General features: G+C 39.6%; 2 protein-coding genes across 3 annotated transcripts; one reads left to right on the forward strand and one right to left on the reverse strand.

Moving 5' to 3' along the window:
- Window positions 1–715: 715 nt before the first annotated feature.
- On the forward strand, window positions 716–4,720 carry c1h17orf67 (chromosome 1 C17orf67 homolog). Its single transcript, XM_026303983.1, has 4 exons — window positions 716–771; window positions 1,855–1,955; window positions 3,213–3,340; window positions 4,181–4,720. Exons 1-3 carry the CDS (start codon window positions 717–719, stop codon window positions 3,327–3,329), a joined length of 273 nt encoding a protein of 90 aa, XP_026159768.1. The 5' UTR covers window position 716; the 3' UTR covers window positions 3,330–3,340; window positions 4,181–4,720.
- Window positions 4,721–5,559: 839 nt separating this feature from the next.
- Window positions 5,560–8,823, reverse strand: cbx8b (chromobox homolog 8b). Of its 2 annotated transcripts, none has more exons than XM_026304491.2 (5): window positions 8,626–8,823; window positions 8,457–8,500; window positions 8,172–8,237; window positions 7,991–8,057; window positions 5,560–7,103 (listed from the first exon to the last, which is right to left on the reverse strand). In XM_026304491.2, the coding sequence occupies exons 1-5, from the start codon at window positions 8,692–8,694 to the stop codon at window positions 6,276–6,278; spliced, it is 1,074 nt and encodes a 357-aa protein (XP_026160276.1). In that variant the 5' UTR covers window positions 8,695–8,823; the 3' UTR covers window positions 5,560–6,275. The 2 variants fall into 2 exon arrangements, with proteins under 2 accessions (XP_026160276.1, XP_026160275.1); XM_026304490.1 differs by having other exon boundaries at window positions 8,457–8,589; window positions 8,716–8,795.
- Window positions 8,824–11,249: the final 2,426 nt, after the last annotated feature.

The following is an 11,249-nucleotide window of genomic DNA, read 5'->3' on the forward strand; positions in this document are numbered from 1 at the left end:
CGACGTGAACGAGCGTGTTAGATAACCACACTAAGGGAACAAAAGCTTTTTATGCCCCAGAAATGAATCCTGATAACACTAAAAGGAAGCAATGACGTTTCATTTGGACGTCACTGTCAATCTGCCAATCCATGTGAGACATAAACGAAGGAAACGAGAAAATAGTCTTTTATTTTGGCAGAAAATTGATTTTAACAAACAAAGAAACAATGGCTTTGATATAACGTATATATTTTTAAATTAGATGCAACTATCTGTTTTTTTTCCTTTTCTTTTCTTTTTTCTTTTGTATTTTAAACTAAACACCTCCAGTTTGTAACAGAGGCTTCCTGATGCAACATTTGCAGTTACCAAGTTAAATCCAAAACAACCCCGGCGGCATAATCAGGATTTGCACCGCCATCTACTGGTCAGCCTCCTACCTTTCAATGGGCCTGGTGGTGTTGTTCCCTATATCCCTCCTTCTAAATTCCTCCCCAGTCATTTTGCAACCTTAGAGGTAAATATATGTATATATTCATTTATAGGCCTACACATTGTATTTCTATGGAAGTACATTCATCACCACTGATACAGAGCCATGTAATTTAAACCTGACCTCAGTGACACGACAGGTATGTGACAGTTTGTAGGTGACGTGCAACAGGAGGAGGAGAAACTCCCCCTTACCTCCTCTGGACTGTGGTCAGGAGCTCAGAGCAAAAAAGGTGAAGAAGATGAAGGAGCTGGTGGTGTATTTGCTCTGCCTGGTCCTGCTGACCGTCTACATTGGTAGGAAGCTCTCAAGGTTTGACCTGTGGTGCTGACTGAGTCTGTGATTTAGGACATTTAGGTCAGATAAGGACATAGAAAAATAGTGACTAATGGAGGGACTTGTGTAGTCTCATTTTGGATTGGTTTGCATAAATTAAATGTATTTTTCTTCTGTTGCATGTATAGTAACTAAATTAAGAATCTGTGTTGACTACTGCTTTTTACAGCTGTTATAACATTTTTTTCTGCCATATTTCCATGTACTACTTAATTTTTAACATACATTCTTACTTTGATCATAACCTAAAGCTGCAAAAATCATCACGATTGCTCATTCTTGAAAAGAAAAATGACTCAGTTTGGAGAATGTATGTGAGTGTTTTGCCACGTTGCTGTGTTGCTGTGTTGCTGCGAAGGCCCAGGCAGCGGCAGCAGCTCTGGCCTTGTGTTGACAGCGCAGGGTTCATTTTCACAGCAGAGCGAGCCAGTCTGGCTGCTTGCTGGGGTCACGTGCTGCACGGCCCTGATTCCCTGGGGAGTGAGGAAGATGAATGGGCACTTTGTTACCTTCCACCACATACCCTGCCTCCCAATACATGCCTGGGTTTAGAGAGAGGGAGACACAGACAGAGAGCCCTTGCACTGCAGAGGACAGTGTGTGTGTGTGTGTCTGTATGTGAGAGAGAGAAAGACAGAGAGCTGCTCCTTTGGGGCTGGAGTTGAAGGAATAAACAGCCTCACATGGACGAGCTAAACCGATCAGGTCAGCCACAGTCCACCAGCAGCAGACAGTGGTCAGAGGTTTATTCATGGGTCTGAACACAGCTTTCAGTGAGAGGAATGTTATCCTGATTAGCCAACACTCAGCTGCCAAGGAAAAGCTATGTTTGTAGCAAAACAAAATAACTGAGGCAGAGGTTAATCTTGGAGCAGACACTCTTGCTTTCCTGAGTCTCTCAAAGCAAAAAGTAAAAACTGACACACACACACACACTCACTCACTCACTTGCCTGAATGTTTTCTTCCCAACACTGGTAGAAGAATTAGAGTTAAACACTTTATCTCTTTGCAGTCACACCTTTATCTTTACTTCTCCCTCAGACGCCAACCCTATCATCAAGGAAAGCTTTGCTAAGCAGCTGCTCCGCAGCAAGAGGCAGGAGCGGCCAATGAAACCCGGCTACCCTGATGAGCCAATGAGGGTAAGGTTCAGTCAGAGCAAAGAGCACAGACACATTATATGAGGTGAAAACTGGCTTGACAATATTGATTGGTGTGTAGCTTTCTAGTAAAAGCTTATTTTGCGCTTAAGCAGCATATTAACGTAAAAATGCACGTAACACTTTTAAACTGCATTTTTCACATTTAAACTGTTTATTAATGTTGTTAATTATATCACCTTATATGATGATCCATTCCTGCTGGATTAAGAGTTGACACAGGTTAACATAGCTGTAATAACTTATAATAAATATGACTTTTCACAAAGTACAGCTTTAAAAATGCTATTAATTGTACTGAAAACCTATTAAACATTTCTTTATAATTACTATTATATACTATTATGGAAGCACCATCATACATATTATGAGTACTTCATTTGAGCGGTTACAGTTCTGACAAATACAAACTTAAATATACTGTATCTGTGTACAAGTATAAAGTGGAGTGTTCTACCTGATTATCAAGTGTTTATAAATGCTAAAATGCAGGGTCTTAAATTACCATTTGTCCCTATAGAAAATATTTGTTTACATCACTTTAGTATATTTTCATTTGATTTTATATTTTAATTTAATAATTTTGTAGTTTTTTTCACACGTTAAATCCTAATTGAAGTTAGTTATTTTTTAAAAAGCCTACTTACAACTGGCATGTAAACATTAAAATCAACTGAGCAACAATAGGTCAAGCACGATAACAAAGTCAGAAAGATTAATAAAAAAAAATGTACAGCCAAAAAACGTAACATAATTCATATTGTAAATCCTAATTATTTCTTGAATAATAATGTGGTTATACAGTAAATTATGTACTATGGTTATTATGCAGTTGGAAATGATTTTAGCTGAGAATTTTGCTTCCATACTGTAATAGATAAAATGATAAATGGCTGCAATTAAAAAACAAAAAGGCCAGGCTTCGTTTAGTATAATGACCACCTATTTTAAAACTTACTAAAACAGCAGTACATGCATTCATCTTTCTGCTGTGCTTTAAAATGCTTTGATTCTACCAACCATTCAACCATTCACGTCCAAGCATATTGCCCTGTGCTTTACTTGAAAACGGAAGCAGATGATTAAGCGTTTTGTTCTGACTCAGTGATTTCCTTTTCAGCATTAATTTCCATTTGTGTAAATGAAGGTAGCAAACCATATCAACATTCATCCGCTTTCATGTGTTGTTTCCTTCAGTCTTTGCTTTCCCTTCATTCAATAATGCACATGTCCTCCCAGGAGCATCTGCTCCACATGCAGGCCCTGGACCAGAGGGCCCAGGAGACCAACCTGGAGCACTGGCTGAACCCTCACTGCTATCCTCGCTGTGACAGGAACTACGGATACCCTGTCTAAAAGTTACAGAGGTTGCCCCAAATCTCTGCTTTCACTTCAAAACCCATATGCTGTTCATACATCCCCACAGTAACATCATAAGGTTTTCATTTAAGTTAGATTTTACCATCAACGCACCAACGCATAATTTTTATAAAATTAAATAAACAGACCCCAATACAAACATTTGGAGCAGCAGAATTATTCACAATTCAGAAAGACTCACACTGCTCTAGGGCCTGAGTCAAGTCACATACACCTGTAGCTCTTTTTTCTCTGATGATGTTAGCCTTTCTTTCTTGTCATACTGAATATATATAGAAACATTTCCTATGTTTCTGATGATGCTGTTGTTTTATTTTGTTTTTATTTGTCATTACTTTATCTCCACTTTTTAGCAAAACAGGAAACGAGTGCAACAGTTTCTGATTCAGACTCACATCATAAATATTTTTGCCTTGTTTCATTAGCTCTGTTAGCATGCTTAAAGGTTTTCTGCTTCCATAAAGGAAACATGCTGTAAAATAACGCCATGAGTTGCTCATAAAGCAGGATAAGCATATTTGAAAAGGTGGGGCTATATGCTGTAATAGTTTCTCATTTAAATTCGAAATAAAATTGAATATTTTCAAGATTATTAGTCAGAAGAAAATTTCATAACTTTTCAAATATAAGTTTTGTAAAATGCTCCACTGATGTAGAATATGTTTCTGTTTTGTCACTTTTCTTTCTCCAGCACCTGTGAATGAGAAATGTTCAGCATATATATGCAACATTATATAAAAATACAGGGTTCACAAATAGGCCTAGTGTTTTGCTGTATTTTATATTTCTCCCATATTTAAACACATTTTTGTCTTTACTCTTCACAGTAAAGGACCAGGATTGACAACTTGGACTCAACAATGGAAAAAACCCCCAAAAACCTAGAAAAACGCTCCCTCTCTCTTTCCCCTGAAATATAACGACCATGAGAGAACTGCTGAATAGATGGCCTTACTCTGTGTAGATTGCTGTGGTGTCTGGTATTTTCTTTCTTTTTATTTTCTAAGGTGTGTGACATGTATCATACTTTATGGAATTTCACAGAGAATATAATCAAAAATAAATCAAAATGCATGCTTGCCTGTGGGTTATTATGTATTTCCTTATTTATTAATAAGACAGGAAGCATACTGAAGACTAGAATTCAGCTTTGAGCCAACTCTTGTTATATATTTCCTATGGGGATAGCATACTGTAGCCTGTATGCATTTCAGTTTTGGGCAGTGACAGAAGGCATTTACCACCTCAAACATGAATGTGAAATTTAATTTATGTAGGACAATGATCTTGTGTCTTTTGATATCCTTCCATTATTTTGACGTTTAGACCTCTGAGCTCAGTAGCTGCTCACTTTATTGAAGGGCTGATATCGGTTAATGTAATGTAAGGTATGTCGTGTATAAATTGCGCAGCTTTGACGCTTATTAGACTCACACTAGTTGGACTTAATAAAATAGCAAGATAAATAAGGCAGAACCGCTCCTGCAGGAGTAAATAAATAGGTCCATCGGGCCTCGAACACAGCAGAAATAGATCTGTATTTCTAAAAGGCTCGAATACACATATATAGTTTATTTAAAACTAGATCACTGTAAAAATAATTCTTGCCCAGCAAACTAGCGCAGGCTCCGGCTTAAAAGCTCAGATATGCGGCATTGGTTCGTGCTATAGCTGCACGTTTATTCCCCTATAGAGACAAATAAAAAAAATTAATAAAAATAGAAAAAAATACAACACTCGGGTGCTATATATGAATATAATTGTTTCTTTCTGTGAACTGAAGTTTTCCTGCAGAAAGCATATTGAGCTGCGCGGCGCAGACATTTAAATTAGATATTCTCTGCCTGCTCCAGGGAGAAGGACTGCAGCGTGCTTTTTTTTTTTTGTGAGCTGGAATTCATGCAGGCCTGCTGCAGGATGGTAGCCAAATCAGCTTTTATATTCCCGTCCAAGCCTGAGGCCTTTTTACTTCTACTGTGATTATATCACACCAGACACTTTATTTAGAGGGTAGAAATTAATTTTTTTTCTAAGATTTCCCAGCGAGAACAGAATTCGAGCCCATGAATAAGACATTTAAAAAAATTAAAAAGTACTACAGGTTTTGGCAAAATAATTTCATTTATGGGCTTAGGTGTTGTATTTGAGATAAGACGGTTAAAGGCCGAGGGTAAAAACGGAGTTAAACAGGACAAACGCAACGAAATGATTTATTTATTGATTTATTGAAAAACGTCTAAAAAGCAATTTGTCACGAACATTGTATTTTCTTGTTACATCAAAGGTTCATGAACGTTTCTATGAAAATGTAAAATATGATATGTTAATGTTGGCATAAGCGCCTTGGGGAAACTGCCCGTGTTGAATTTATCAATTTAGCTTACAATTAGAAATGTTAAGACACAGACCCGGTCTTCAAACGCAACACAGCGGATTATTTTTAATACTTTTGAATTGAAAGTGCTTGAGTACATTTTTAAATATTAATCCTATTGAATTGAACATCGACTCTTCAGTCAAATCGGTTCAAATTAGAGAGAAATATTCAACCCACAGTGAAGTTATTAAAGCCTGGCCTCTCTTCTAACATTGTGCCAGCAAGAGCCGAGGCTGGAAGATAAAAGCATGAAAAAATACATTCTAGTTAGTTATGTTGGCAAAATAGTCAAATTCACAAGCTCTATACACAAAGTAGCCAGCTGCTGTAAAGGAAACATGCCAATGCATGATCTCAAATGAACTTCATTTGATTTGGTCAATACATTAAATAGATGTCCACTTTTATAATATATACATATGTAATTTGCCTTTATACATTACATACAAAACTGCTTTAAGAATCACACTCTGCTCTATAAACTTCAAAATAAGTCTGATGAAAGTCAGAAAATAAGGCAGGGCATAAAAACAGCAACCAAGGGATCATCTTTTCTCTCTGAAGAAGCCTTTAGACGTGCTGCTCTCCTTGATGGTGACAGTTAAGAAGTTGGCCGTCACATCTGTCACCAGGACCTTTTCCACATTACCAAGAGAAGGCCTCCACGTCACTTCATCCAAGTCTTTGTCAAGCCTGGTTGGGGATGGCCTGTCCAGAAAGTAAGGCTTTTCCATCTGTGGAAGCTCAGTGGGGGGATTCAGGCTCTGGCTCATTTTGGACTGGTGCTTGAATTGTGCAGGTGCCAGGTAGCTGGAGCCATCCTTAATCCTGTGTATGTCCATATCTGTCCTGTGTGGATGCAGGCTGCGGTCTGAGTAAAGCTGTCCCCGGCTGTGTGTATGGTGGTGATGATGATGGTGGTGGTGATGGTGGTGTTTATGGCTGTGACTGTCCGGATGTCTGTGACCCACCTCGACCAGCCTCATGTCCTTATCTCCCTGGAGCTTGGCCAATTTGTGAGGGCTGTGGCTCACCTGCTCCTCTGCTCTCCTCTTGTGGGGCTCAGGGACAGCAGAGCTAAAGCGGGGCTTAGGCTTTGGGCCTCTTTTTTTGGGTATATGGATAAGTCTGTCTGGACTGCTTTGCTGAAGGGGAGGCTGCTGTCGCTCACGGGTGCTAAACTGTAGCGGCTGGATACGTACGCTTTCTCCACGGTTAACTGTGCTCGGGGGGAAGATGGTGGGAACAACAGCTCTCAGGCCCTCTCTGGCCCTGGGCGTGACTACCGGCTCTGGAGTTGGGTAGGTGATGTGCATCCCTCGAACTGCCTCACTCCTGAACTCATAGGCCTTCCCTTTAACTTTGCCCTGAGCCTTTCAGAAAACATGAAAATTAGAGGGAAATTCCTATGCAGAATTACACTAAAAATGACACTGTTGCATATTATTATTATTTTAAAATGTATTAGTCAGCTTCACAGGCCTTTTTCACAGCTGGTATTCTGACTTCTCAAAGCACAGCTATGACAGTGAACCAACATGAACAATACTGGGATCCTAAAACTAAAGCAGCTAAAATGGAATTTGAATTTTATTATTCACATCTGTACTGTTCTTCTGTGACATGAAAAAAAAAAATGCTTTCAATAAAAAGCACTCAACGTATCTAACATTTTAAAAGGCGAAAAACTAGTGGCATGCAAACATAAATAAGTATAACAGCAAACGATTCCCATCGGGCCACTTGATTTGTTGGTGAAATTCCACCACTCGGATTTTAACAACAGTCCTGTCAGCGGAGATTGTGGTATTTAGCTCAAGATAAACTGTCGGTCATTAAGCAATTTTCACGGTTCGTTGTGCTGAAAGGCTGAAACCTCTGACTGACTGCACCGAGCCACTTTGATTTTCACTGGTTTATTTGCATTTTGAAGGATTATGTTATTACTATTATCATTATCATCACTATTATTATTATCTGAAGCATTATTAAAGATGTTTTAGTGTCAGTGGCTGTTTGTTAAAGTATTTCAAACAGTCTCTAATGTCCCGTTGGTTCAATACACAAGCTGAAAATTCGCACCTGTCAATGGACGCGCACAGTTACCATCTTCAGTGAGCCTTTTGGCATTTAATAGGAAATGAATTTGCAAGTGCTAAACCGCCAAGATGAAAAGCAGACTATAGCTGATAGCCTAGCATGCGGTGTTAGCATAGAATTCATTACAAAAAGAAAGCCTAGACAACGTTGCTAGGTTTACCTTCAGCAGAAAGGTTTTGGGCTTGGGTCCTCTCTTCTTGGGCCCGTACAGCTCCCTTTCACGCTCCCTGTGGAAAACAGACACCCATTTTGAGTGTCACGGGAGCAAAGTGCACCATATATTTATTGGACATGTTAACATTCACTGGCTCTGCCCGTGAAGGCCAGCCCAGTCATCTCACCTCTGCTCAAAAGCTGCAAACAGGCGGGAGTCCAAAATATTCTCCTCTGGTTCCCAAGTGCTGTATCTGTGAATTCAAACATTAAGTCAGAGTGAGGAAGCGAGCGCTGTGGATGGTCGTAGCATTAGCATGTAAGCTAAAATCTCCATCGTGCTGTACACCACAGTTTTAATCCGGCTGTGTCGCTAGCTTGGGCGAGCTAACGACAGCCACACAGCCGACACAGTCAAGACACCGCAGCTGCGGGTGGAAAACATGCACAACACACCGCGTCGCAGGACTTACTTGGGAGACCAGCCCTTCCATTTCACCAGGTATTCAATCCGACCCTGCATGCCATCAGAAACAAACAGAACGACTTCGTTAGCGTGCAGGGCAACAGTAGTATTAGAGTGCGATGTTGGTGCTTTATTCAACGCTGTGGAAGAAAAGGGGACATGTTACATCTCAGTACCTTCCTTATCCTCCGCTTGATGATCGACTCGGCGGCGTACACCCTCTCCCCGACGGCAGACAGCTCCATGTTTACTCCAGTGCTACCTACCGTTAGCTTGGTGGACGGTAACGTTAGCAGAGCAGATATTTTCTCCAGTCCCAGCCACTCTGAATTCCCGACAGACCATAATACTCTCCCGAATAGAATGGACGTCAGCGCAATTTTTTTACACCGTTGCTAAGGAACCGCAGTCGGTGGAACCTCTAGGAGAGCGCCCATTGGTCGAGCCGTTGCTACGTGCTCAGGTTGCTAAGTGAGGGGAGGAGCCTGTGTGAATTCTTTAAGGGGGGGAAAATGGTGGCTTTTTCCCCGCGCGCGACTGAATCATTTCGCGCGAGTTATGCGTGATATTAAAAAAAAAATGCACGTGATTTCAAAAGCAGTGTACTTTTACCCAAACGTCAGTGGCGACACGCGAATAGAGGAACTATGAAATAACTGCTTCGTGCTTTATGCGACAGCGCGAGAAACATACATGAGACATCTCTCATTTTCGTTGAGTCTGTCCAGCGCTGTGTGTATCAGCTAAGGCAGAGGTTTTTCTATCAGGACATAAGCGCACAAGTTGCGATACCTTTGTAATCTCGTTATAAATGTATCGCGTGGCTGCATTCATTTCGTTTGTTTTTGCTGTGTCAGGCCAAACGCAGAGGGATCGGTGCACTGTTTGAGTCAGGCAAAGGTATAAAGTATTTATATTATTTGTTACTGCTCCTTTGGAAGAGACGTTTCTAGCCTCACTGGGACTTTTGCTTGGTTAAATACAAGTTAAATAAAAAAAAAAAACAAAACATCTTAACGCCCCATGTAACTTAACTATGAAGGTAACGTTTTGTTGTATTCAGCTTATTTGCTGCCTTACATATTTCGCTTTGTTGTTTAGAATATCTTCGCACCATTACAGACCTCACATATAAATCAAAGACCTGACGTTTATTCTAAAAGGAGATGTGGGTTGAGTGAAACAATAATAACAACAACACTTTAGCCCGGTGAAACAGCAGTATTTGGGATTTCTGTTAGTGCTCAGGTTTTGGGATGTAATTTATAGACCGCTAAAAACACCAAGCTGTTCTCACGACATGCAGACATCTGGCAACGGTCAGGAAAGCTTGTCTAATTTTTTTTTTTTTTTTTTTTTTGCGTTAGCCTATGGCACAGGTTCGCACAGTGTTAGCCAGCCAGCCCCTTGCCTGCAGTCACTCTGATTTATCTCTTCAACAAATCACACGAAAATCTGCTTGTGTGATTTCTAAATTGTTGACAGATTTTTATGTGGGCATTTTTTCTTTCTTCATTTTTTCTGGCAATGATCTTAACTAAAATGCGGTAATTATCTCCAATCTTTCATTAGGTCTGTGCTTGTTTTTAATGTACCAGCCAACGCATTTACAGATGGTGAGCCCACAAGAAAAGAAGAACGGAAAACATTTAACCGCTTAAAAGTTTTATCAAGAGTGATTTCAACAACGTTAGAAAAATATCTGATAAAATCCTCGATAGTTATTCTTTTATTCTAAAAATACGGATTCACAAAGAAATGACTGCAATCCGCAGGCCGACACACCTTTAAAATCCAGACTAAAAACACTGTCTAAGGGCTTACTCTGAATGAACGTTATAGGACCCCTGGGCTGAGAATAGGAATATTATCACGCCTTATTATTATCATTAGGTTACTAAAAACAACCTTATTTAAGTTGGAGAATTCAAGGCAGATAATCTGTGTTTGTTTAATTATCATGACTTATAAAGGTGTACTAGGCCTATTCCTTTTGCTTAACCGGATGCTAAAAATGTTAAACTATTCCTTCTTCTTTCATTTAATTTGTCAGCTGAGAACAGGATTTCTGCATGCAGCCTGACTCCTCGGATGTTTTTGGCCGCTGTGATGACTGTTAGCTGTCACAGATAAATACCATTATCCCGTGCTACATTCATTTAGACTCTTTTCCTGTCCAGATCCTGAGAGAGATTACCCTACAATGCCCAATGATTAAATCTACTGCATTTATTGACTATTTATTGTTTAAAAAAAAACAAGCAGTATTTTCTTACACAAATGACAATTTATTCAGAATAAAAATAAATAAAAAAAACTACATTGAAATGCGGGAGACCTAATCAATAGAAAAATGCTTAAACATATAGGGTAATTAGTATTTGATATTTGAAAGGTAACCTGTCCGTGTGTTCGTGTGACTGGCAGGAGGCTGACTTTCTGAATGAAATGTGCGGTCAGTCCCTGAACAGCAGACTCCCAGTGCAGCTTTATTAAACAATTACACATTTAATTCATCTTATGAAGGTTAGGCTTGCAGTGTTTTTAAGCGGAGAGGAGAACTGACCTTTTCACTAAATAATAAAAACTTGGGAGGTAGCCCCTCTGAACGGATTTTTAATATAAAGACAAGAACAAGCCGCACTGATCCAGGTAGGCTACAGCCTGGCCCGGGTCATAGGCTACATGCAGGCTATATTTCTTTATTCAATAAGAGCGAAAAGATTAAAACAACAAAAAAAAGACCCGGTCACCACGACTGTTCATCTTTTCTGATCAACTTATCATCATTATTAGAAGG

This window comes from Mastacembelus armatus, chromosome 1, assembly GCF_900324485.2.
Source record: "Mastacembelus armatus chromosome 1, fMasArm1.2, whole genome shotgun sequence".
NCBI classification, from domain to species: domain Eukaryota; kingdom Metazoa; phylum Chordata; class Actinopteri; order Synbranchiformes; family Mastacembelidae; genus Mastacembelus; species Mastacembelus armatus.

What these genes read in the sequence shown, in the direction of transcription:
- c1h17orf67 (XM_026303983.1), top strand. Translation starts at nt 717, where the DNA reads ATGAAGGAGCTGGTGGTGTATTTGCTCTGCCTGGTCCTGCTGACCGTC. An exon ending in CCTGCTGACCGTCTACATTG is followed by an intron (nt 772 to 1,854) that starts GTAGGAAGCTCT and finishes CTTCTCCCTCAG; the next exon opens with ACGCCAACCCTATCATCAAG. An exon ending in ACCCTGATGAGCCAATGAGG is followed by an intron (nt 1,956 to 3,212) that starts GTAAGGTTCAGT and finishes ATGTCCTCCCAG; the next exon opens with GAGCATCTGCTCCACATGCA.
- cbx8b (XM_026304490.1), bottom strand. Translation starts at nt 8,794, where the DNA reads ATGGTCTGTCGGGAATTCAGAGTGGCTGGGACTGGAGAAAATATCTGC. An exon ending in TTTGCAGCTTTTGAGCAGAG is followed by an intron (nt 8,058 to 8,171) that starts GTGAGATGACTG and finishes TGTTTTCCACAG; the next exon opens with GGAGCGTGAAAGGGAGCTGT. An exon ending in CCAAAACCTTTCTGCTGAAG is followed by an intron (nt 7,104 to 7,990) that starts GTAAACCTAGCA and finishes GTTTTCTGAAAG; the next exon opens with GCTCAGGGCAAAGTTAAAGG.